This window comes from Dromaius novaehollandiae, chromosome 7, assembly GCF_036370855.1.
Source record: "Dromaius novaehollandiae isolate bDroNov1 chromosome 7, bDroNov1.hap1, whole genome shotgun sequence".
NCBI classification, from domain to species: Eukaryota; Metazoa; Chordata; class Aves; order Casuariiformes; family Dromaiidae; genus Dromaius; species Dromaius novaehollandiae.
The window spans coordinates 14,304,939-14,330,781 of record NC_088104.1 but is presented as its reverse complement, the minus strand read 5'-3'; the positions used below and the strand labels follow the sequence as shown (position 1 = coordinate 14,330,781).

General features: G+C 47.3%; 1 protein-coding gene across 5 annotated transcripts in view; it reads left to right on the top strand.

Moving 5' to 3' along the window:
• GLI2 (GLI family zinc finger 2) overlaps nt 1-25,843 on the top strand; it is a 203,021-nt gene that overhangs the window by 106,094 nt on the left and 71,084 nt on the right. For 4 of the 5 annotated variants that reach the window (XM_064514717.1, XM_026118474.2, XM_026118475.2 and 1 more), the window contains one exon: nt 22,957-23,062. The exons of the other annotated variant lie outside the window; for it this stretch is intronic. In XM_064514717.1, coding sequence (XP_064370787.1) covers nt 23,004-23,062 — 59 coding nt within the window. In that variant the 5' untranslated portion in view covers nt 22,957-23,003. The remainder of the gene's footprint in view (nt 1-22,956; nt 23,063-25,843) is intronic. 5 annotated transcript variants of the gene reach the window in all.

Below are 25,843 nucleotides of genomic sequence, written 5' to 3'. Positions count from 1 at the left end.
TCCAAGGGGCAGTGTATTTTACCTTAGAAACAAGATGTAAATACACAGACGTGTTCTCTGCGTAGCTGGTAACGCCGGTGACGCTCAGCTTTCAGCCCTGGGCTGTGTGGACCATACAGAGGGGCTTTGTGTGGACGTGAGACCTGCCGGCTATCTGGTTTACTTAAAATATTTTACGTGAGTGATGGTGCTTTTGAAAATGGAGGGCTTGGAGCGATGGCAGGAGTCAGGAATATTCGGCCAGGCACTCGGCACGTCTGCGCTGGCTCAGCCCTGACCTTTGTCCTTGCCGCAGCCCAGCCCTTACCTGGGCTTGCCGCAGGCTGGGAGCGCTGGTGGGCACCGGTGGGAATCTGCAGCTCCTCTTTCAGCCTGACCCAGGCAGGATTTGAACGCGGGTCTCCATGGGTGAATGATCAGTGCTTTAAACAATCGCACAGCGCTCTCCCAGCATCTAATTACCAGGACAAAGCATTCCCTGATAATGGATATCGCAGAATAGCTTATTCTCTTCCAGGATTTGATCCAAAACTCAATGAAGTCGGTGGAAAGACTGCCATTGATTTCAATAGACTTTGCATCAGGGTACTAGTGTGCTGTTGGTTATTTTGCCATTAACTACAATACGCTTTTTTTGAAACTCATTTAAAATAAGATCACAAAATCATAAATAATTTGCCCAGAACAAGGAATTGTAGGCATCTTTCAGGATGCCTGTCTCTACATCTTTAATTATGATGTTGACTGCTAGGAAAATAGCATTATATTTGAAAGTCACCTAGTTTAGCTTTAATAGTGACAATGGTTAATTGCTTGCATTTTTTTTTTATTTTGCAGTAAGTAAAGCTGTGCAGGAGTTTGTCCCAGTATCATACCATTTCAGGAGCCTGGCAAAATATTTTGTTTGCTTCCTCTGCTGAAAGCATACATGTGGGCTGACATATACACTAAAACACTGTTCTCCTATGCCTTTTCTCCTTGTGGCTTCAGTCTTGTTAACATTGCTGCATGTAAAAGACTTTATTTACTAAAAGTTTTCTCATCTGATACTCTCATGAGGCTCAGAAAAACATTTGGATATAAACTGATGGAGGACTAGTGAAAATGTGTATTTTACATGTATATTCTAAAAATATATGTAATGCTTCAGAGTTGACATTGTCTCATGGGATTCCCCGTCACTGTACGCTACCTTGGAAAATAACCATTTTTGTCCAATCAATGTAACTGTTCCTTTAAAGCGACCATTTTCTGGAAACAAAAATTTAAGAAGATGACAGTATTGCTTTGCTGCTTCCTAATTTGCCCCTGGTTACCAGGAGAAGGTGAGGTGTCTGTGCTGAGGTGTGGGTTGTAGCTGAGGGCTCAAAACCAGGGGGCTGGACCTCAGAAGTGCAGGGGGAGGCTGGGCACATCTCTGCCGCAGCTCGGCTGGCTCAGCCCCAACCTTTGACTTCTGTCATCTTCGCTGAAGCCACCTGAAGGGGAACCCCTGAGGACAGGGGCCCGGAGGGGGACACGTCCCGGAGGTGGAGAAGAGGGAGACCCAGTGTCGGCAGTGCCGGGGGAGATGGCGGAGGCCAGAAGCAAAGCGGAAAGGAGAACGGTAAGAAGAGGACGTCTACTGAGTTGCGCCCCAGAGGACAGCTGCTTGGGAGAGGATGGCCTGCAGGGTGGTTTCTTCCATAGCCGGAGATCACTGATGTGGTTCATACAGCTGCCAGACTGCTGCGGGATCCTGTCCTAAATCCAAAACAGTGTCAGCTACTGCAAACAGAGGAGGAAAGCCGTTAGCGGGAAGGAAGGCTGTCCTGCAACATCGTTATGTGCAGGCACAGGGACTCTGGGTATCAGCGTGAGAAGAAATCCTCTTTTTGATCCGTGTGGAGGGGTTCGTCCCTGCTGAACAGGTGACAATGGGCTGTGTCTGCTTTAAACTATAACTAACTCTGCATACGAGTTTGACAGCGCCCGAGCAGGGAGGACTGTGCTTTGGGTGCTCAGCAGACAAGCTCCAGGGACAAGTAGCTCCAAAAGCTGTGCTCAGTCCAGCACACAGAGTCCAAGAAAAACAACACGCTTGGCCACCAAGAAAACAACAGTTAAATTTGTCTCCAAACTGCAATGACTTGGAGTGGGATCCCTGCATGGGGAAGCTGGTTTGTCACGGTTCAGAAGATTATTCAAAATGCATGAAATTTGCGTGGAATTTCCTTAATCTGCCTTTACAGGAAAATTCCTTTCCCACTTCCTGAGGGCAGGCCCATATTGTTGACGGCAACATTCTTTAACTGGGGGATATCATTTATTATAAAGGATCACGGGTCAAAGTATCTTAACCCAGATCAAGGGCAAGGTCTGTGGGGAATGCCTGGAGCCTTTAGTGATAACTCACAATAGAGGGGCAATTATACAGCAAGCAGTTGACACCAAACCCATGCCGTGATTGCAGATGGCAAGTACACCTACTTGGGTCATGCCTTTTGTAAAGGGAGAAATTACTGTAGGTTAAATTTTTGAAATGGGTGACTACTGCCAGCAGGCTAATTACACCCCTCCAAAGTGAAATCCATGTTGCTTGAAACTCTTTTTGGTAGTTTAACCTTGATATCTTTACTGGGATTACAGAATGATGAAGGGTCAAGTTACTTGTCTCTGAACTCCCACTGTGAGAGGTCTGACTGCATCTGTGTACCAAACAGAGATCAAGTTCCTAGTTTCTCAATATTGGCATTGCACGCAATACTTCGCGGGTGTAAGACTGTATCGTTGTAAGCTACTGTTATTCACCACACTGGATGCGGTTTCCTGATTTCTAAGGGAAAGCCGTTCCTGAAAAGAAAAACAGGCGCATGAGGAATCCCAGGTAATTAAGAAACAAATTTTAAAAAGGGGTTTTATATACAGGGTTTAAGGGTTTTATATACATCTATCAATGAATGCTTTTGTGTCCAAACTGGAAGCACTTTGCAAGCATCGTTATAGTTGCAGAAAGTTTTCTGTAAAACCAAGGGCTCTTTATTAGCTCTGTTTTGCTGTTGGGGAAACTGAGGCACAGCTTGGTAATGTGGCTTGGGACTGTAATAATGAGACCTGCAGTGAAGCTCTCAGGTGGCAGATGGCACAGAAAAGGGGGACGGTTTCACACAGTGTGCAGTCAGTTAGTCCTCACCCAGCAAGCTGTGAGTGCTAAAGAGTTTAGAGGTTCAGATGGCAACTGGGTAAATTTATAGAAGGGAAATGCATCAAAAGTTATTAAATACCAAGTCGTGCCTCAGGCTTGGGACCTGAGGTGGGAAGCTGCTGGTGCCTGGGGGGGTGTATTGTAGAGGATTGCCTGTGCATCTCCTGTTCTCGTGGCCTTCCTTGGATGACAGCCACCACTGGAGATGGGGTCCCAGGAGCCTTGATAGGACCCCACGTGGTGCTCTGAGGGCACTAAATGTACCAACCACTTCAGAGTTGTAAAAATCTACTTATTCCTCAGGTTTGGGAAGCCAAGCAAAAACATGCATCCATGTTTCATTGCTGTTTTGTTTGTATGCTTTCTACACGTCCACCTATAGTTGGCCAGGTCAGGTGCTTTCGAACGCTGTCCTGGTGCGTGAGGAGCTCTGCAGGGGAGTGGAGGCTGAGGGAGGTTAGTAATGTGTGTGGTATCTATAGCTGCTCTAAGTACCAGGCTGTGCTAGGAGGTACTATAACCTCTCTCTATGTCATTAAGGCTTATCATTGCCACAGAGAGTGATTGGAAAAGGCTTTTTGCAAGGCTGAACTGTAAGCAATAAAACTTGCATTCTGATACAGGCGTAGTGCACTTAGCTAATAAAAATAGCCTTGGTGTCAAAAGGTTTCAGTAAATGTGGCTAAAGGTATTAGCAGTTGCTGCGTTAGTCTTTCACTCCTCTCTAGAGCCAGGATGAGGGGAGGTGATAAAAATGGGCTTTTTCTTTCCCCCGGGAGCTAAAGTTGCAGAACTTCAGTTAGGATGCTGGGGGAGCAGTCCCAGTGTTTGCTGAAGCGGATCATGCTTGTACTCTTCCTTTCTGGCAGCCCAAATACATTCCTAGCCAGGATGGGTTCAGTTTGGGGTGTTTGAATGTGGATAGCAGAACTGTCCTTTCCCGTGTTCATAAGTGGCTGCGGCTGGAGGGCTGGGCTGGCGGATAACGCACCTGACACAGGTGAAGGGAGATGGATCTGCCGTTCTCTCTGCCTCCGTTTGACCTTGGCTGGGACACTTGGGTCACCTGTCATTTAGAAGATCAGACTGAAGTGACAGGAATAACCACCACGGTGGAAGGAAGCTCTGTTTGTGTCATGTTGCAGAGGTGTGCTGGGCTCCCTCCGACGGTGGTGCTGGAGAGGAGGACCTACGCCATTGCTTTTTTTGAATTTAGAGCTGCTTTTCAAAAGCCTGTATCTTGCCGTCCAACCTCTGCTTGAGCTCTGTTAAGTCAGTGTAACTGTTGGCAAAGTAAGGTATTACTGGACATACAGTCCAGTAAGCTGGACTTACAGCTAACAAATTAAGGCTTCCTTAGGGCTAAATGCTGGGTTCTTTTTTTGTTTTTGTTTTTTTGTTGTTGTTGTTTTTAAAGAAAAGACATTCACCTTCAGCTGCCTGAGGTTTTTTTTTCTTTTTTTTCCTCAATTTGACAACAAAACGTTATTTGACAACTGAGCAACTCATGTCCCTTATTTGCCCAAGTATTAGCAGATTCCTTTTATATGGGTGCATATGGCCATTTGAGGCAGAGGAAATTGCATTAAATGATCTACCTGCATTTCCCATTCGTATGTCAACCACACTGTTTGCTGTGAGAGGTGATAGCAGAGAGCCTGTTTTTAAGGGTGCCTGTGAATTGGATTATACTTGAAAGATCCCTCTTCTGCACACTAAAGCTGGGAGATGTGGTCAAAACCGTTTAATAATAATTAGCACCTACGTGTACTGGCAAAGCTGTGTTTGGCAGCTCTTTTGGAATATGGATGTGGCTTGTGCAGAGAGGATGTTAGATGAGACAGAGTCAAAAGAAGGTGAGACAAGAATGCAATCTGACAAGCGGAGAAAAGCGAGTGGTCTAGAGAAGTGTTGTGTCCACAAACTCATTTGCCAACCAGCTGATGACTGAAAAATCTCACAGAAAAGTGTGTGAATCATTAAACATAGTGGTGGCCTTTCGTAGCCATTGTGGTTGGATTAATAATTTGGAGAGGTATCCACGATGGCTTGTCTTCCCCTTCTTTCAAATTACTACTCCCCTGGCCCTCTTTCCTTCTCCTCTTCTCCCCCGTCCAGCAGATGAATGGTGCAGGATCTGTAGTGCTGACAGGTTTTTGGAGAAGTATGATAGGGTCACGTGAATCCACCGGTGTGACATACACGTGCCTTCACTCTCAGTAGGGCCTTGGACAAATGACGCAATGCCAGCACAGGTTCATCGAGGCCTTTTGTGTCCTTCCTCTTCCTCAGCAGCCCCAGCTGTGGCTTTCAAGGTGTTGAACATACCTGGTAGAGATGGCCAAAGGGCTTGCTCACAAAATGTAGTTTCTTTTTTGTCTTACCAATCTGTGACCCGGATTACTTTTCCTTTTAAGCATAAGCAGGCATGTTTGCCTACAAATTGAGAGTTGTAAAATAGGAATTGGTAATGGGAAAATGCTCATTTGCATCCTCAGATGAGAGAGATTTGCTGCTGTGGTTGTACTCTCCATCCGAGGAAGCTGGTGGCTGCTGTGTGCTGCCCAGTAGCAGGTGCCGTGTCCTGAGGACACATCCAGTTCATGCTGATATTTGCCCTTGTCAGGCTGAACGAGGGAAATCGGGCCTCAAACTGGAGGCTTGGAAATTGAATCTCTGTGAGAGTGCGGAGCAAGATACCAGGGTGGTGTGACATGCGATGACGTGAGTGCAGAGATTAAGGCGCTGCGGCTTCCTCGGCTGTCAATATGGCCCATTCACGAGCATTAAAAATTCACTTATAATTTTCAGGGGAGTGGAAAAGTTCCCGTAAAACGGCTCTTAAATGATAGTGTTACTGGCTCAGAAGACGAGCGCTCATGCAGACTGTATTTGAGTTATAAAACGTAACAGCTAGAGGCACGCAAGGCAAACGTCAACTTATCGTAACTGCTCTGTAAACAGAAATCATCACATAATCTTTTGTCTCGCTGATCACATCCAGGTGACAGCCTGGGAAGCGTATTAGCAGATGCCACCGCACCTGCCCAGGAAGGTGAGTTAAGTGCCTGGGTTAAAATGCCACAAGGGGAGTACAGTAACCTCAGCAGGGTAACAGCCGTGAGTCACTTGAAGTCAAAGAACTTCTAAGTGATTTTTCTCTTGGGAAAAACTCAGACCTAACATCACCTGGTTTGAGAACCTGGATTTTTTTTTTTTTAATTCCTTACAGAAAATATCATGCATGATGAAAGTAGAGCACACAAAGACGATGCATCTTAATCCTGTGGCTACTTTCAGATAAGAGTTTGTGTTTTTATCCATACCACTCTGGACGGGTATACTACAATCTCAGTTTTGCAGTGGGACGTGGGGAAGATAAATTACAGAAATAACCAGAGCTGAACAAATACCAGAGTCAGGAGTAAAACGCAGGCATTATAGCACATACGTCAAAGTAAAATGTATGTACTAATAGCCTGATAGCAGTACCCATTTCAAAGTTAGAAGTGTGTTGTCAGTAAAACATAGTGCTCACAGATGTTTTGATCTGGCAGTACTGAGTTTCTGAAGAATTTAATATGCCCACTTTTGCTGTTGCCCTAGTTCAGCAGTCCAATAAAATGGAACTGGATCTCCACCTACCCCAGTTTTGGTTTTCTGAAACAAGAGTACATGGGCATCCTGAAATGGAGCAATGAGACTTAGTCCTTCAAAGCAGCTGGTCAAAGCAAATCAAAGCGTCTTCCCCACGGCTCTCCTGCTGGGATGTCTGGCTGGTTTCCCTGTCCTGTGCTGCCCTACAGGTATTGCTGCCTTGCAGCTGGTGATTTTTATGCCAGCAGAGCACTGCAAATGAGTGGAAAAGTCCGATCCTATGCCATATCTGTTGTGCAGTGGCTTTCCAAATGAAAAAGAGTGCAAGCATAGCTTCCAGCAGAGAGTGACAGTGAATGAATAAATAAAACCCTAAATGATACCTGAAGCTGTTTGCCATAGGAGGCTTCTCCTCTTGCAACTCTGCCAAGTTGGATACTTTCAGTATGCATCACTCAGACTGTGATTGGAGTGAGGGGAAACTCTTCCTTCTTCTCTCCCCTGAAAGCAAACAGTAATAGAGGGACATGCTGCAGAATCTGCCAATTTGAGTTAAACTTTTTTTGTTGTTGTTGAAGTAAGGACTTTGCCATCAGTACTCCAAAATTGCTACTTGTCTACCCAGGAAAATGGCGATCATTCATGGTTTGATTTGCTGGGGTTTTTTTATGTGGTAATCATTAGATTGCCTCAGTGCTGGATGTCCTTTGCTTTATTCAAGCTTAGCTTAAACCTGTGCTGTAGTCCCCAAAAGTGTTACTTTTAACCTGAGAGAAGCGGGTTGCACTGGTTGCATTAAATAGCAAAATGCACGTAAGTGAAACCAGCACAGCTTTTGCATGTTCATCTGGCTGAAGTGATCTGCTTCCCTTCCCAGCACTATGGGAGACATCGACAGCCTGAATTAATATGTGGAGTGATGCAGGATATTTGAACTCCTGTCAGTTATTTCACTCTGCTTTTTCCCAGCAGTAAAATGGATTTGTTCTGAAAACTGGAGAAGAAAGAAATAAGCTTGGCAGATGTAGCCAGTTTATGATTTATTCTGAATTTGTAGCCTGGTCCAAATGCCACTGAAGTCTACGGAAATCTTTTGGGGGATTTCAAAAGGAATCTCGTCAGGCTCTTGATTAATATGCTGGGGAGCAGTGTGTGTGTGTTTGGGGCCAAGGGAATCTTGCACATCTCGTTCTTTTTTTTCCTTTTTTTTTTTCCTTTTGAAGAGTTTGTATTCTCTGGGTGTCCAGCCTTTCATGCAAATCTCTGTTCCCTGAACCATATGTATCTGGATTAAAAGGTAATACGAGAAGCACTAGAAAAAAATGGAGCCAAGTCTCATTTTATTGCAGGAAGGAGCTGAAGTGATGTGCAGGGGCACAGCACATCTGATGTTACGAGCTGTGGGAACGTTATTTAGTGGTTGCAACAGGGATGGGGCTTTTGTCTGCCCTGTATACGCCGCCTGCCTCGTGTCCAAGCTCTTTTGACGTGTGCTTTTGCTTGTGTGCCCGCTCTGAGCAAATTCAGGGGTGCAATGGAAAGGGGGGACAAAGGAAGAGAGAAGACTTAAACTGCGTGACCTCCTCACGTGAGGTCCCGGTGCCGTTCGCCACGTCCCCTCTCGGGCCCGCACGGGGCAGGTCGCAGCCTCGTGCGCTCTGGTGCGCTGCCAGATCCAAGTTTCATGAGGCCGCGGAAGTGGGTGACCTTAATTGAGTCAATTAACCCTGCTGAAGCATCTGGAAGTAGAGATGAGCAAAAACTGCAGCAGAATTTAGTATGCAAGATCCTTTAACTTTATGGTTATTTGCAGTGTTTTCTAGATTGCAAAGTTTCCAGGTTTTTCAGGGATGGGAAGGGTCACTGTGTTATGTATAAAAACGAAATAAACTTTACATCTTGATTTATTCCTAACCTTATTATTGTGGTATAGGAGTAGTTGTCTCTTGGGGGTAATTTTAATTAATGTTTGCAAAACATTTTGTAGTTCTTGGGAGAAATGCATCGCAGAACTGCAGAGTGCTATTTACTAGAGCTATTTATTAGAGTCTAGCCAATACCTAAAACCTCCTGTCTGTAACCGTGTCTGCGATCATGTTTCAGTGCAAGTTGTGAGCTTTCAAACTCCTTTGGAAAAGCTTGTCTTTTAAAATCCGCCCCCCCCCCCCCCCCCCCCCCCGTTAAAGTGGGAGGGAATCACAGATGATCTTTCACATGATTCTTCTAACACCCAGTCATTCATCAGCAGAGACTTAAAGATAATAAACTTTTTGTTTAAGGCAATTACTTAATCTCGACAAACTCCTGTGTTAAGCAGGGCTATTAACTGAGCGGGCCATAAATCAGCGTGTTGCCAGGTGGGTGAGTATTCTGAACTGCAATCACTCTTCAGGACCTTCCCAAGACCTCTTCCAGTCGTAAGCACCCTAATTACACAAGCAGCATGCTAACAACAAGCACTTTGCATGAGCTGCCTGGAGAACGCGCTGCAAACTGCGCTGGGACCATTTTTAACACCAGTCAGAAAATTTTCATACCGAGGCAGGATGATACATGGGAGTTATTAGCCAGCACCAACACCACAGCTGGGTAAAACAGATAACTTCCTCACCCCTCTCCCAGTAAGACTTTGTGTTCACTGAAAAGCCGCAAGCTGCCTTTCGCTTGGGTGAAAGCTGATGCCTGCAGTGTCCTCTCAGTCTTCATGGACTAGGAGTGCTTTCGGGAGTGATGTCCTGAAGTACAAAAGCTCCCAAAACTCTTCTCTGAAGGCTACTGAGGTGCTTCTCACCTGGGAATAGGTGCAAGCAAAATTCCCATCCCCATAATTGTATCATGACTCTGATAAAAAAACATACTACTTCACTTCCATTTCGAGAAAGAAGTTTGGTCAAAATGCACAGCAGATTCTGTATGAGGATTTTCCAAACTCTATTTGTTCAATTTACAAATAATATAAATAGACATTTCATAGGGAGGGAAGGATTTTCAAGCCTTTGCCTAGAGGAACAGTTTGATTTCAGTTTATTTTAGTGCCTGGAGGAGCAGATGAATAAAGAGAGCAAACTCGCTTCTGTGGTTTGGATTGGAGAGGCTAGAAATGCCAGCGTGGCACTCGAAGCACAACCTTGTCCTGGAAGATCGAGAAGGTCTGCAGTGTGAGCGGGTGTGGGTGTCGTCGTGATGGCAGCAGGCAGCTCTGTGGTGGGAGAGACCGTTCAGGTAGGCCTTTGCTTACGGTGGGCTGGTGTGCCCTTTCTTGTGGGCAATTGCACCTGTGCTTTCCTGAGATTTAAGCATGTCCTTCAGAGATTTCTTCTGCAAAGCTGCTTTCCAGCTCCTGCAGGTTACCCTGTGCTAAGCTGCTGTTGTGCTGCCTTATGAATTCTGGGATATGTATTTAGTTTGCAAAGGCTAAGTCAGTGCTACTACTTTAAGCATAGTTTGACCAACCTGTGCATAAGCAGCCGTGCCCTCTCCCAGGCAAGCAGCTGGGAGGCTGTGCTGTGGGCCAGGCCATGAAGCTCCTCCATCTGAACACCACCTTTTGGGAAGAGTGGCAGGTTATTTTTCACTAGGATGTGTTCTTCACACAGCCACACAAAAACAGCCTGGTCACTGTAACGGAGCGAGTGGCTTGAAGTGGGGACAAGTGGCCAGGGGAGGTCAAGACCGATGCTTTCAGTGGCAGCCAGGGCCCATGCTGGCTGGAAGAGTTTGCTGAACTGCAGCCGAAGGGTGTTTGTTGCTCGCTCTTGCACCAGAGATCTTGTGCTAAACTGGTTCAGGGAGTAGATCCAGCTGAAAACCCATGTGATAAAAATATTAGGTGATTAGTTCTCGACTGGATGAACTCCCTGAGCTGGCTGGGTGCGTGGTTGCGTGAGTGCCAGTGCCGCCTCAGGGGAGGGGTGTGAATGGAGGTGCGGGGCGGGGAGGATCTGAATGCTAACAGCCATCCCCATCTGCAGACCTGCTCCTAAGGCCGCAGCTTGGGATGATGCTCAAGAATAGCCTTTCACGTGCATGAGTAGAAGGTGTGCGGTCAGGGCAATGCAAGACTTGCTATAGGATGAGAAGTGTCGTGCAGAGCGCGCTGTGTCATAGCTAATGTGCTCTACCTCCTTCTTCTGCCAGTTTTGCCCTTTGGTGCTTGAGCAGCCTGATTGCCTCCAGTCCATGGCTGCTAAACTTCCCCTTCCCCCCACGTCTCATTGTGGAGACCCTGGGTCTGGTCATGTGGGATGCAGTTGAAGGTATCTCTGTGTCCTCTGGTGCCTCCTCGTTATAAATAGCAATTAATGGTATCTCCCATAATGCCTCCACGTAATGGCAAATTACAATTTATCTTTGTTTTGTAGATGAGCTGAAGCAGTTGCACTTTGAGAAGCGAGGAGAAGTTTGCTCAGACTTAAAATCAAGCTCTGGGAGCAGATGGACTGGTTGTGGTGTAGTGCAGTGTGCCGGCGTTCACCTGCTTGCCATCTCGCGCTGGGCTCTCTGCTCCCCCGCAGAGCAGCCTTAAACGAGAGGCAGGATCTCTGTCAGGACCTCATTTGCACGTGCATCAAATGCATTTCTCTCTTCTTGGGGTACCAAGAAAAAGAAATGGGTCTTGAGGGTGGTGGGGGCCTCCCCCAGCCTGGTAGGGGAGGCTGGAGCAGGGCTATCTAGGAATGCTCGAGGCACTTAGCGGTCGGCCGAGGTTCGCACAGTCCCTTTTCACAGGCGCTTTCAAGGGATGTGGCTCCTGCTGTGAAATGAGCTTTAACATGAAATACACGGGGGAGAATGCTGCTGGAAGAATTTGCCATTCATTGGCTCGGTCCCAAAGCCGTCAATGGCAAATCTCCTTGGCCCGGTTTTTTGGAAACTGCTGCATCAGCTGGAGTCGCAAGTGCTTAGCGAGTCTGAAATTCAGGCTGCTGCTGGCGTCCGAGGAAGCAGGATGATGCTTCATAAAAACTCAGAAAAATTTCTCTCCTCAAACCTGTAGGAACGTTTTCTTCCTTAAATGTAGCTGTCTGGAGGAATCTGCATTCTTGTGTAGATGTTTTTGACAAACTGATTTTTCTCCTACTGCCTTTAACTGTAACGTACTTAAAACCCCATCCAGGCAGGCACAAATTTACCCACCATCTGGTCTGCCCCCCACCTCCCTCCCTGCCCCTTACACTCCAGGATTTCTTGCTAGCCGGTTGGGATTTCTTTTTTCCCTCCCTTCTTCTTTTTTCCATTCTCTCGCAGCAGCTGTTGGGAGAACAAGCCCCAAGATCCATCTGGCCCTTCAAGCTTATCAGCCCTGTGTGTTTTCTTGACAAAGCTGCAGTGGCTTTGCTTTAATACAACAGTTACATTATATAACAGCAGCGTACTAGAAAAGCAAACTTCCTTTTATTTGATTGAGCTGCCTTTCTCCCTTTAGAATTGCAGCCACAGTCGAACCACAAAGTAGCCTCAGATCTGAGTCAGTCTAGAGGGCTTCTTTTTTCTTTTTTCTTTCTTTTTTTATTTTCCTCTCTCCCCTCTGCTCTGCTTTCTGGAGGAGCTGGCACAGTGCTGTGTTATTAGGACATAAGCCAGCTTGTTCTAGTGGAATTTCCTGTCTGATTTTAATTTCCCCCTCTCCCCCCCCCCCAAAGTGAGACAGAAAAGCTTTTTAATTGCAGTGCCGTAGGTTAGCCTTTCGGGATATTATTATTCTTATTAAGTACTTCCTGTTGGGATGCAGCACATGAGCAGAAGTAACGAGGCACTCGGTGCCGTCAGGGCTTGTGGCCTCATTGTTTGTTAATAACTGTCAGATTGGCAGCGTCCTCCAAATACATTTTGGCGTGACAGCCTGGCAATTAAGTGATTTTCAAGATTCTCCACATTTGCAGCTCAAGACCTGTGGAATTAATAAGCTGCATCAGGCCGTTTGGTTTTGTTTTCTGCTGTTCAGAAATTGCAGCTCCTCACTTGCTGAAGGCAAAGTCGGGGGCAGCGGGAAGTTTTGGTCCTAGGAAAGGACATCGGGTCCTGCCCTCAGGTGTGACGGGACATGCTGGCCAGCAGCAGTGCCTCCCGGCTGGCAGATTTGCCTCCTCTTGTCCAGTCCCATCCTAACCTCTGCTGCTTACGTCCTCCCTTGACTGAAGCATTTAAGCAGACTCATCCCTTGGCGTTGCGCCTGACTGTGCTCCAGCGATGAACACGTTTGGCCCGAGATGCTTATTGTGACTGAAGCCGAGGGCCTCAACAGCAACACTTTGTGCTGCAGCTCAAAGGCTGAGGCTTTGGTGACTTTGCCAGCAGCTGCCTAGAAGTGGAGCGGGTTGCCATGCACAGTTGCTATGCTGATGTTCAAAATTTCATTTTGGCCCAAAGAAGAACTCAAGGCTCACTTAGAAAAAGGCTATTTTTTTCCTAAATTTTCCAGGAAGTGAAAGTTGTCAGCAATGTGTTTCAGGCACTTTCCATGTTGGCAGATATTGTTGCAATAAAGTCCAAGTGTGTTGAGTTCATCACTTCTGTATTTTTCTTATATTCTAAAATATAATAGGTCATAAACCATTTTGATCTTTTGGGGGCTGTTTTTGATGGTATCTGTAAATTCATCTAAAATGGTTTTTCACTTTTGAAAACTGTTGTACTTAGCCTTGTGCCAACTCAAGCTATTTAGGACTTACAGCTAGTAGCAGCAGTGCTGCTAGAGACTTTTCTAATTATTGTGCTTCAGAAAACCATTGGAGCTTAGGTACTCGGGTGAATCTCGGGCAACCCTCTGCAGGACTGCCTCATACTCACTGGGGTCCCCATGGCAGAACCTGGCTGTGGGAGACTTATTCTTTCATGTTATTTATCCTTCCCAGATGTATAAAAATAATGATTTGTCCCCTTAAGGCAACCATGTAGCAGTAACCAGAAGACCCCAGGACTCTGGTAGAATAATAAATAATGCATCGCCTTTATTCACAGACTGCCACCTGACTGTCTCAAAGTACTTTCATAGACTTGAATAAACTCATCTGCACAATCCTGTTTTGAAGCTGTTGAAAATTTTGGGTACAACCTGTTTTACAAGAGCAAAAATAGATCTTTCAGTGCGAATTGTCCGCGTGCTTCAGAAAATGCCTGTTTTCTCACCAGGAAAAGTGCCTGAAAGCCTACGCTTTTAGTGAAACCCGAATTCTGGTGCAAAGCCAGCTGACACGCGGGAGCACGTTGCAGGAGTTTCCCGGCATCCTCGTCCCCCCGCCGGCAGCAGCCAGGTTCCCCCTTGCTGGCGGTGCCCGGCCGAGGCGGGAGGCCCCAGCCCTTGGTGGCCAAGGCCAAAAGCCCTGGCAGCAGGATTTCAGAGCAGCCGAGGTATTCAGGGTTTAAGTCCTTAATGAAAAAGCTATGTTTTCTATAGAAAATGTCAACGAACCTTTACATTTTTAATCTAAATTTCCTGTGTGAAGAGAAAGACCATTCTTAGCCTTGCTGTAATTGTTATAACTCTTTTGCCCAGGAAAAGACTGACAGGTTTAATGCCCTTAATGAAGGTCACACGGCCCACCAGAGCGAGCTGAGGAGAGGTGCCATGAGCTTTAAGATAGGTTAGACATTGAGATGAATGAGAATATAGAGATGAGCAAGGGCCTGAGTTCGTTTAAGCATGCCACTTTTTTCTTGGGGCGGAGAAGAAATGTACGGGCAGTTCCTCCAGCGTCGTGTTTTCCCTGGCTGACTGAAGCCCTTGTCATCAGGGTGGCGCGGGACGCGCTCTCCTTTTCCGCTTGCCGTGCATCTGGCAGTGCCCTGCGACCTGGTCGTGTTTAGGTGGAGATCAAACACTTTCACTTGCCATGTCTGATGGCATTTTTTAATGCATGTGAGTCCAGGAACATACTTTATTATGCACAAAGCAAGCACCCCATCTGCATTGACGCCCAAAGCCTGTGTCATTGCAGGGAGCTGAGCAATGTGGTCTCTTTGGCTGGAAGAGAAGCAAACAGGTTTCAGGTCTTTAAACCACGCTGCGCCTGGGTTGAATCTGTAGAGAGGTGCGTTTTGGGGGTTCTAGCGATTTTGTTGGAGAAGCAGTAAGCTGAGAGGCAAGTGTTCTTGGTTTTGTTTTCTGCTCCTCGTTGTACCTTGGTATCTCCAAGTGTGAAGCTGCTCTGACTCCATCTTGCAGTTGCTTCGTGGTGTCAGTTCTATAATGTTTGTTTTGAGGCTTCTTTGATTTTTATAGCTGAAGAACGGCAAGGTATTTTTAATTATTTCTTGCTTACTCTTCATGCATCTGCATCCCAGTAGACTCCTTCCCCCTTCGCCTAATGCCCGCACTCCCACAAGATGTTTATCCTTCTCTGAGCCATTTGTCCTATGGAAGCTCGTGTTGTATTCTTTATTGCAGCCGCTTGCTTGAGCGGAAAGGTGAGTTTGCTGCACCGAACCCGCAGTGATACTAAGCACCTTACCTTCTCCAGCGTCCTGATAAGCATTGTCCAAATAAAATGGCTTTCTACAGCAGGACTCCCCATCTTTCTTCATTGCTCACGTTAGAAGAAGGGAGAACTGGTTGCTGCCGTGGAACAAAGCTGGTTGAATGTCTTTCGAGAAGCCCTGTAATCGTCAGGACAGGAGAGGGGTTTCCCTCAAGTGACCTGGTGGGATCCTGCCTCGTGTACGTCTTTGCTATAATATTCATAGCAGGCCAGAATGAATCTTTACTCAGGCAGTAATTACTATCTTAATTATTTTATCCATGAAGTTCCTCTTTTGTCAAAGCCAGTGAGCAGCTAATAAAACAGTGCAACAATTAACCAATAATAACTGAAGTATGTTGTGTGAAAACCAAACCCGATGCTAACAAGCCAAACAAAAGCAGGGCAGGCACGCTGCAGTCATGTTTATAGTACTGTGTGCTGGAATCGTTATACGCGTTGATACAATAATACTGAGCGCTTAATTACCACATCGTTTTTGAAGTGATGTATAAACATTAACCAAACCTCTGAGGTAGGGAGGTGTTATTATCCCCATTTTAAAACAGGGAAATTCTGACGTACTGAGGTTTAGTCAATAATTTAGTGTCGTGAAGTTGGGCAGCTGGTGGGGCTGGAGATGGAGGTTGCAGCTTCGTGTCCAGTCCACCAACCTACGGGTGGTTTTTGGAGGCAGAAAAGCTGTCGCTGCTGCAGCACCCAAAGCAGCGTTGCCCGAAATGCACCATGCTGCAGTTCGGAGAGGACAGTTATTCCTTGAGACGCATGTTCATCTCCATGCTTAAAAAATACGCAGATTGGTGTAATTAGCAACCACATAATTATCCCTTTTTGAGGTAAGCGTGCACTTGGTGTATTTTGCAAACTATCAAAACAACATTAAAGTTGAGCACTCGAATGGGGGCTTGACGGGCTGAGAGGCAGCTCCTGTATGCTCTGCTCCCCGCCCCCCATATTGATTTGAATGATAGTTCTGGGAATGGCTTTCCCTGCAAAGCCGTTAATATTCTGTGTGGTAATACATGACTTCATCAGAGGAGAATCCCACAGGCGTACCAATGTGATCTGCTCTGTCATGTTTCTGTGACCCAATTTTCTCCATTCTTTGTCTCAGACCTTCCCTGACCCCAGCCCTATTATCTCTTCCAATAATTCACCCGGGCCATTATTAATGGTGCATTAACTTTGGCTGTGCTTTCAGTAAAGATGTTTTTCTTGTGCTCATTCATTCGCTCAACTCACTTAAACAGCGAGATCATTATTCCGGGGACGTCACGTAAACACAAAAACACCTCCCTCGCCGATACCTACAACCCCGGAGCTCTGGGCGACAGGGGCGGTGTTGCAGCCCCAACCCTGAAAGGCCGAGGAGAGGAACATCAAAGGGAGGCAAGTAGCCACACACGCACTCGGTCACGCAGGGCCGGGCTGGACCTCCCTTCCCATGCAGCACGCGCGGTCTGGCTGTGCTGGCGCTGGCGTGAGCCCGGGAGCGGGGTGCTGCGTGAGCGTGGCTCGCTCCGAAGCGAGTCCCACTGAGCTCGGGGGACTCCGCGCTGCCTAACGCGGGGGAAGTCGCTACGCAAAGGCTTTGGAGCAGAGCCTGATGCGTTGCTTGCTGTTTCAAAGCAAACCTGAAATTTGCTGTCTTGGAGTCAGTGGGGGCCAAAATGTGTCATTTTAAAATATACGGTGCCAGTAACGAAAACGGGGACTTTAAAAAGCATACCAACAAAATGAATGCTGCCTCTGATTTAATTCTGACTTGATGCCATAGGCTTCTTTTGCTGAAGGGCACTTCGTGTTTGCTGTAGCTGTAGCCTTGCCTGTGAGAAGAGACTGAAATGTGGACATCTAGGAGAAAATATGGACAGTAAGAAGGGCCTTTGCGCTAGAGATGGGGAAAACTCGCAGGTGCATCTTCTGATGACTTAGAGTTTTTGTATGTAGTGTCTAGCATGGGTAGTGGTTACTTCACTATTATCCTTTTCAAAGGAGATGGATCTGGAAAAAAAAGCACCAAGTGTTGCAAACTGCAATGTTGCACTAAATGGCATCTCTAGGATCTCCGGTAATACAGACCCGGCTCACTAAAGTAGAGCATTAGTGCTGTGTAAGCACTAGCAGATGCTCCCCAGCATCTTTTGGGACATCCCCCTTTTCATTTTTTCTGGGTCAACTGTTTATGCAAAGTTGCTAGTGCCACCTTGGCGACAGGATTGTGTCAGCTGTTGTCTGGAGAAGTTTTTCCAAAGCTAATCCAAATCAATCCCACACCTTTGGACTCTGAAGCCTTTCAGAGATAAAGTTGCAGTTTCTGCCTGCTGTGGTTGAAGGCCACAGGCTGAGGTGTCTCAGCTTTGCTGTCTCTGGAAGCTGCTACTTGTTTGACCATGTACACTTGGGCAAGTTATTTTATTTTACCCAGTTCCAGTCCCCCATGAGTAAAAAGGGATGTGTATCAAATGGATATAAATGTTTGGTCTCTTCCTAAGGTGAGATGAAGCTTAATTAGTCTTTGCAAGGTAGTTTGTGATCCTTTTATGAAAGGGATCGTGGGTCATAGGAGTCATAGAAAATCAAGCCAAAAGGGATCTCAAGAAATCGTTATTTGTCTTTCCTCTTTTGTAAAAAAGAAATGTGTCTAGAAAAAAGCATTACAGGTAGTGAATTATTCAGGTAGAAATCTTCCTCTTTTTTTTTTTTTTCCTTAGCAAGTAGCTTTTATGTTGATTGCAAAAAGACCGTGCCCCATTCCCGACACGGCAAAGGATCCCGCTCGGAGCCGGAACCGCGTGCTCCCGGGGGAGATTTTGTCAGAGGGGGTGTCCGCAGGAAAAACACGTTTTTGGAGCCCACCTCCCGGCCTGCGCGGCGTGCATGTGGTTTGGATAAACCGGTGGGATTCCCGGTGCGTATCGCATGGCACGGAGCATGCCTGCCGCCCTCCTCGTGGTGTTTTCCTATCCCGGCTCTTGCTGCGGCCCTGACCTCCGGGGTTACTGTGCCAGAGCTCCAAGGGGTAACATAAGGCCTCCTTTAAATGCTTGTCGGTTTTGGAAAGCTGATAACAGGCGCAAGAGTTCGGGTTTTCCCGTCTGTCGCTGTTCCTACCGTCGGGGGCCACTGTCTGTTTCCAGTTAGGCGGATTCGTTCGAGCCCCTCGGAGAAGGAAGGGCTTTCAAAATTGTTTTTGTCAAAGCAGACTGCAAAGCGTAACAATTCAGTGGTGTGGGGTCTGCTTGCTTTAAAAGGAAAAAGGAGAAAAAAAGAAGAAAAAGGAATCACGTGTGCAGGCTGAAGTATTTGGAATAGAAGAAGATTGTTTGACCCTTCGTAATTCTCCTTTTTGGGCTCAAAAAGAGTTGCTGCTGTGAGTGATGTCAAGACAGCTCCTTTGCTCACTGTAGAAACCAATACGTGCAGTGTGCGTTTCTCTTGAAGCACAGGCTTATCTGCGGAGATAATCAAAAGCCTGCATCATCCTCAAAAAATGCCTGTTTCTGATGCCTCCCTCCCCGATTCCTGGGATTTTCGGCAAAGGGACATTCCCTTTAAACTTGCATTTCTGCTTCATATCTTTTCTCTTTGAAGCCAGAGGGTTGGCTGGCCTCTGAATAGAAGAGGATGAGAATATAGCAGTGGGAGGTCCGTGTCTTGCTAATAAACCTTGGCCAGAAAATCAGCTCTGACAAGTGGGGACAGGTAGCAGCATCTTTTTCCTTATCAGCCCGCGCGGCGCGGCAGACGCATTCCTGTAGGAGTAGCAGTTGGGTGCAAGGTGGGGCTCCCATCTGGGCTTCTAATGTACCGTCATACTTCACCTCAGGAGCTGCGTGCCATAAACTTAATGAAGAGTAATGTTATTACTGTACAAAACTGTTTTCTTTTTTTTCTTTTTCCCTGCCCATTTGATGCTGCTTTGTTTTGTTCTTCAGTTTTCTCTTCCTTCTGCAAGCGCCAGAGAAAATGTTGACAGGACTTTTGAGGACCCCGTTTTGTGCTTTTGCAGTTCAGTGTGTTGTGCCTAATGGATGGGCATGGTTAAGCCTTCTCCTGGGGAGAAACTTTCCTCAGGCCTGCTGCTAAAAGCTTCTTCCACCTGTGTATAATAGTCATCGCTAACGCTAATTAGGCAGGTTTGGGGTTAAATCTTTAAAGATTGCTTGGGTTTGGTAAATCCTCTGCCACCACAAAGCAGATAATGCTAAACAAGAGATTGCCTTGATTAGATTAAAGTTGGCAAATTCATTGCCCTAATCATCATGTTGCCCTTCCCGTGGCTATTCAGAAATATATCACCATGACTTACTTGAAGTAATTGAATATAATTGTCTTTTTAAATCATATGTGTAAAACATCCATCTTTGTTAATGGTGTGAGTTGCTGTTCTGCTGCCAGCTCACTGCTCTCTTCAGCAGAGGTGGGAACAAGAAGCAGAGCAAGGCTGACGTTTATGAATTGGTAGTTGATTGCCTATAAAACCATTCATTATTTTTGACCAAGCACCTGGAAGAGAATAAAAAGGAGCAACAGCAACAATTGTAGCTGGTAGGTTTGGCTGGTGCTTCAGCGAGAGGAAGCAGGAAGGAAGCCCTAAAGTGGAACGTGTCAAAGGGAAGTCACCAAAAATGATCGTTTCCCTTGCCCTCGGCTGGAACGAGACAGCATGTGGCTGTGCTGGGAAAAGACAACCAGAGAGTGAAGCAAGCACCAAGTAAAAGTGAAATTCCTGATTCCCCCACTGTCCAAATATTTTCAAATGCAAAAACCAACCCAACCATGTGAGTGAAAGGGAGGAAATGCATGGAAATTTTTCTCCCACTAATAATCAGAGGTGTGAGGAAGGAGGAATTCTTTTTAGATGTTGTTTTTACAGTGACGGCTAGCTAAGAAAGGAGGCCAAGCAACAAACGCTCCATGTTTTATTTTTCCCAGATCTCCAGAGTGACAGGGAAGGACTCTTCCCCACCCCCAAAATTATAGCTATTACCTCAGGAGTCAATCATTTAGTAATTGGCAGTTAGAAGTAAGCTGTCCTAGGCCTAGTTTTTAAGAGATCTTGGCACTGACCTCTTGTTCTCAGTGGTTTTGTCTGTACTAGCGAACCGAATTGGTCTGGGGAATGGGCCCAAAGGTTACCGTATAGCTGTCCATGCTGTTCAGACGTTACCGCGATGCCAAGCATGGTTTCAGCCCATGTCAGCCAGCGCCTTCCTGCGATCTGGGAGTTAACCCAGCGCTGGATCTGCTTGCTGTAGGCAGGGCAACCACCCTGTTTTGGGAGGCTGTGATTTTCCTGTAGGGCTGTGCAGGCTGGACTGGGGGCCGCAGAAGGGTCCCTGCTCCTCTGCGTTTATTCCTATAGCATAAATATGGGGGCTGAGCACGGCATAAAGTGTAGCCCAGGGGCTTGTGCTAGCAGGGATGTTTCTCTTGCCTGGCATGGGGAAGGCTGTGCCGAGACGGTTTGATTTTGTGACCATGCTTTGTGCACGGCGATATGAAATCCTGGTCCTTGGATAAGTCCCATGCGGAGAAAAGATGCCCTTGGCCTGCAGAAGGTCCACGTGCCTTTGGGGGGGGGGGTGAGTCCTCCTTGCCCCCCTCTCTCCAGTCCCCACAGCAGCTGGGGGTTGTGGCCTGAGCATGCAGCCAGGGGACAGCAGTGTCCCCAGGGTGGGCAGCATCCCTCGGTGTCTGCCAGCCCCGCCAGCGGCTTGGGCCGAGCATGGCTTGGGGAGATCAGAGGCTGTATGGCGCACCACGGGTTGGAGATGGGATGAGACTTTTTGGCGCTGGCTGAACTGTGCTGCATTTCTGACCTGGAAAAACACTGGCTGCCTGTTAAAATGAAGCCTCCTTACAAGTGTCTTTATGTAACAGATCATCCCTACCCTGTACGATTAAAGGGTGAACCGTTCTCCCGCCAAAGCAAATCCTAAAGGACGCAAGTTTATTCTCTCTCAGGGCTCCTTCAGGGGGAGGCGGGGAGGATCAGACGGGGGAAGCAGTTAACAGGGACCCTACTGTGTCCTGGCATTAGGCGGGCTGCAAAAATGCTCCCAGTGTGTCAGGTTGTGTGCGGTGCCAGCCCTGCGCTGCAGCACGCAGAGCGAGTCTGCTGTGGAGCCTTAAATACTTTCCACCCCGACTACCTTAGCTTAACGCCTTTCAGCCGAGTTGGCAGGAGGGTTGTTTTTGTGTAGTCTCTCACCTCTCCCGGCAGCTGGGCTGACGCGCTTGTGCAGCGCTGCGCTCGGGGACTGCGTGTTGCGATGGGAGTGGGAGCCGCAGACCCTCTTGCTGATATGCTGGGAAAGAAGTATTTGGGGATTTTACACAGGTTTTCCACAGCGGACCCGAAAGGAGCCCAGCCTCACTCGACGGAGTCAGCATAGCTCTGCTGCAGCTGGAGTCGCAGAGGCGCAAGCCTGAATTTTAAGTCTTTCGTAGAAAAAGAGTTTGGCGCTACTGGAGTTTGCTTATCGTCAGCGAATGACTTGGCCCAAGCCTTGACGCTTTTGGATGGTGCTTTTCCCCCCTTACAGAGAGAATGCTACCTGTCGCGGAGGCAAGTTACAGAGACATACCGAGTGCGGACTGGGTTTTGAAATGCTCATTTAGGGGTTTGGGTTTGGTTTTAATCTCCAGTTATCCAGAAGGACCTCTGCAAGAAGCCAGAGAGGGAATGGGAAGACCTGGGACAGTATTAGGCAATTTTTAATCAAGAATTTCTGACTGTTTGTAAAGATGGAACAAAACCGGCCTTTCATCTTTAAAACCAATCCCTGATACAAATCTAGAAATCAGCATTGTTATAGATGAGGTGAGCCCTATCCGAGGGCTGTTGTGGTATCGTTATTGAGGCTGTGCTAATTGTGTTTCTTTAGCTTCTGTAATTTCTGAACAAAAGGCCCAGGTGGCCAGGCAGAATTGCTGGGGGTGGTGTGGAGAAATAACCTGATGAATTTTCCATCAGCTCGACTCGCTCAAGTATTCTCGCTGTAACTTTTGGGGTCAATAATAAATATTAAAACCTGTAGATTTAATAAGTCAATGTAGGTGTTCTCTGCCTTTTGAGACCACTTTATCTTTCCATCAAAGATGAAACAAGCTTCTCAAATGAATAAAAAATAGGGCCTCAAGTGATTACAAGTGAGAGCAATTTGGGCTCCTTTCTCAGAACCTGGCAGTAGGCGTTTTTGAGCCACTTCTGACTGCCTACACAGTTTGCATTAGTGCTGCTCTTGCTGTAACACTTTTAGGTAAATATTTCCAAACCATGTGTACAGACCTTCAGGAAAGGTGTTTGCTGCCACTCCAGACTTGAGGGACGATGCAGGTCTGGATCCTGCCAGGCTCTGTTGAGTCTGATTTGCGTTGCAAGTCTAGTTTTCCGTGGTGCTTCCTATAATCTCCTCGAGTTCAAAGAGCGCTTAGCTGCTTGTCTTTGTCAAAAACCCTGTTGGAGATCTTTTATGTCGAAGATGTAGGATTTCTCCGCATGACTTTGATTATTTATTCATTCCACTTCTCTGGTGTATGATAGCGCTGATATCATGAAGACCCCTTGTCTTGCGCTGCTCTTGCTCTGAAATTCATGGAGATTTAGTGCCTTTGAAATTGTTTTAAAAGGAAAAGAAAAGTTTTTGAAGTCCCTTTTTTTTCTTCTTCTTCTTCTGTTCCCCTCAACAGTTCCTCAGCACATTTTTCCGGCCTTCCACGCTCCTTTGCCAATTGACATGCGCCACCAAGAAGGAAGATACCATTACGAACCTCACTCTATCCACGCTATTCACGGGTAAGTGTTGCATCTCTGCTCCGACGTGTTGCTAAAAGGTTGGCAGCCTCCGTTACGCAGGATCTGGCTGTCGATGCGCAGGGCCCTGGGTCACAGGGACTTGGTGTCCTGTTTGCAGGCTGGCCGTGCCACCCTCGGTGAGACAGCCGGCCTCGCTTTCCTCATCTGATGGCAATGCTGACCTGTCTGCCGGGAGTGTTGTACATCCCAGTTAAACCTGTGCAGTGCCTTGTAGCAGTGGGATGGCAGTACAGTGTTTTTGTATCAGCTGAGGTCACAGGGACAGGCACGGCTTGCATTTTTTGTGCCTGTGGTGTTTCTCACTTCATAAAATACCTGAGTCGCTTCTGGTGCTGTCTGGGCAAAAACCCAGTGTGGCTTCCTCTGTTTGGAGACCTCGCAGGACTGTCTGTCCCTCCCTCCAGCTTCAGGGGGGAAGGCAAAAGGTGCACTGTTCGGCTTGATTTCATAAGACAGCTGCTCTGACAAGCCCTAAGGTGTTTTCAAAACGCAGTAGAGACAGGTCCTCAAGTGGGTGTCGAGGCAGCCGCGTTGGGCTTGGGAGAGGGCAGAGCCATGGGTTTCAGCAGTAACTTGCTCGGGAGAGGCTGCGCTCTCTGATCCCCCGTGGCTGCTGATAGCAGCCGCAAAAGGGCTGGCAGGGAGCCGGATCCCACGGGGAGGGTTTGGGAGGGACAGGAGGGCTCGTGGATAAGCTCCTAGTGCAAGAGTTAACAGTTCAGCAGTCCTTGCTGCCTTGGGAAGCCCTGAGGACACTCATGCCGAAGGCTGAGAGACATCCAGGCATTGGAGAAGTATCAGCCAGAGGAGGAGACAGGAGCGTGCCCGCTCCAAGGAGGCCCTACATTAGCTGCAGACTGCACCTCCAGGGCCAGTGTAGCTGCTGGAGCTCCTCTGAAGGCGGCAGGTGCCTGCTTTTAGGGCTATACTGCCCAGGCCCATGCTGAAGGGCCATACCGTGCCACCGGCCACCTACCTGAGGAGCTTTGCATGCATCAAGCTTGCCACCACGGCTACACACCACCCAGTCACTAGGCTGGGCCCTGTGAAAGGCTGTTTGCTTGACTTTTAAACCAGGCTGCCACAGGCAGTGGGTGCTGCACAACCTGTTGTGTCTCAGTGTCCCGAGGACGCGTTTTTCTCCTTCGTGCACTTGTCTCTTCTCAAAGTGCTGTTGCCAATGAAGATGAGGAGAGGGTGTGATTACCCTAGTGCATGCACTTGCTTACTGACCTTCCTATTCCTAAACGATTGAATTGCAGTGTTCATAAAGAGATTTGGGTTCACTGCCTGTTGACTTTGATCAGTGCAGGGAAAAAGGAGCAAGGAGCTCTTAAGTAGGAGGCTGTAGTGGCAGAGCTGTGCAGCTGAGGGAGTTTCTCCTCTCCCCGAAATGTGCCATCCTGCTGTCTCAGCCCCACGGAGGGCGAGGAGAAGCATGATGGGGTTGGTGGTCCCACAGCAGCTCTGAAATCCCTTTACCCGCTGCTCTCATGCAGGGTTCAGCCATCAGCTGAGGGTCAGGTCTTGGGGCACTTAGTGCAGAGGAATCCGAAAGGACTGGGAACGTTTTGCAGGAAGAGCAAGCAAAAGAGAACTAGGACTCATCATTTAGAAAAACTCTTGATTTACTTCCTCTGTTGTTTCCAAAATGCTCTGGAAAGCAGGACATTGGAGTCCTGCTGCAGTCTGATCATCCTGCCTGGGCCAGGGCTCACGTGACCTTTAAGGGGCTGTTGGTAGAGCTGTGCTTTTTTGGGGAGATATGAGCAGGAGGAACAGCCCCTGGGAGGTGAGTGCTGCAGATGGCAGAAGTCAAGAGATCTGCAGTCGCACAGTGAGGAGGGCTTTATTCTGCTTCCAAAATGCTGCAGGAAAAAATGATAGGGCATTCCCCTGTATCGTACCAGGAGACAAGTCATTCTCTTTTTGGCTGGCAGTCGGTTTGACTGGTTATTTAAAGGGGCAGAGTAGTTCCGTGCATGCCGGAGAAAGAAAGCACACGTTGCTAACGTGGGAAGCTGGTATTTGTGAGGGGGCTGTATAAAATGGTTCTGACCTTGCCTGCAAATATATGCAAAACTGTAGAAAAAGGAAACACGGATTAATCCAAAATAGTTTTGGGAAACTATTAATAAAATGTAGCTATAGCTAGTACAGCACATGCTAACTTCTAAAGGGGAGAATATTCAAAACGGTGATTAGAAGAGAGGATTGGAGATGGTCAGTTGTTCAAATTAAGTTATTTTTGTACTCCTAAAAGCTGGAGAGCCCCAGGTTGCTGCTGTGGAGCATAGTGAGGTCTGTCTTTTCCCCTTGCTGGTCCTTTGGAAATCACACAGCCACTCTGCTCTCCTTCACTCCTCCTGGTGAGGATCAGGTACACTGCATCTGCCCTGTAGAGTCGTGGAGCAATCTCCAAAAAGCAACCCAGAGCTCACCAGCTGCTGACATGCTCCTGGGAACTATGTCTGCCATGGGAGGTAGTGGGGTTTTTTTATCTTGGATGTCCAAGTGGTCAATAAAGTGATAATAATGCATCGTCCTAGCAATGGCCACACTTGTCTGGCTGTGGACCAAGACTTGCCCTACTTAGGGTTTGGGTGGATTTAATTTTGTTGGTAAATACTACCACCCCTCTTTGGGATCCTTCACCTTCTCAGCAGCACCTCACAAAAATGATTTCTAAGGTATTGGAGAGAAAACCTGGTCATTGGTCTTAGAAGAGGAAAGGTTGTTTTCTTTGAAACTGTTGGTAAG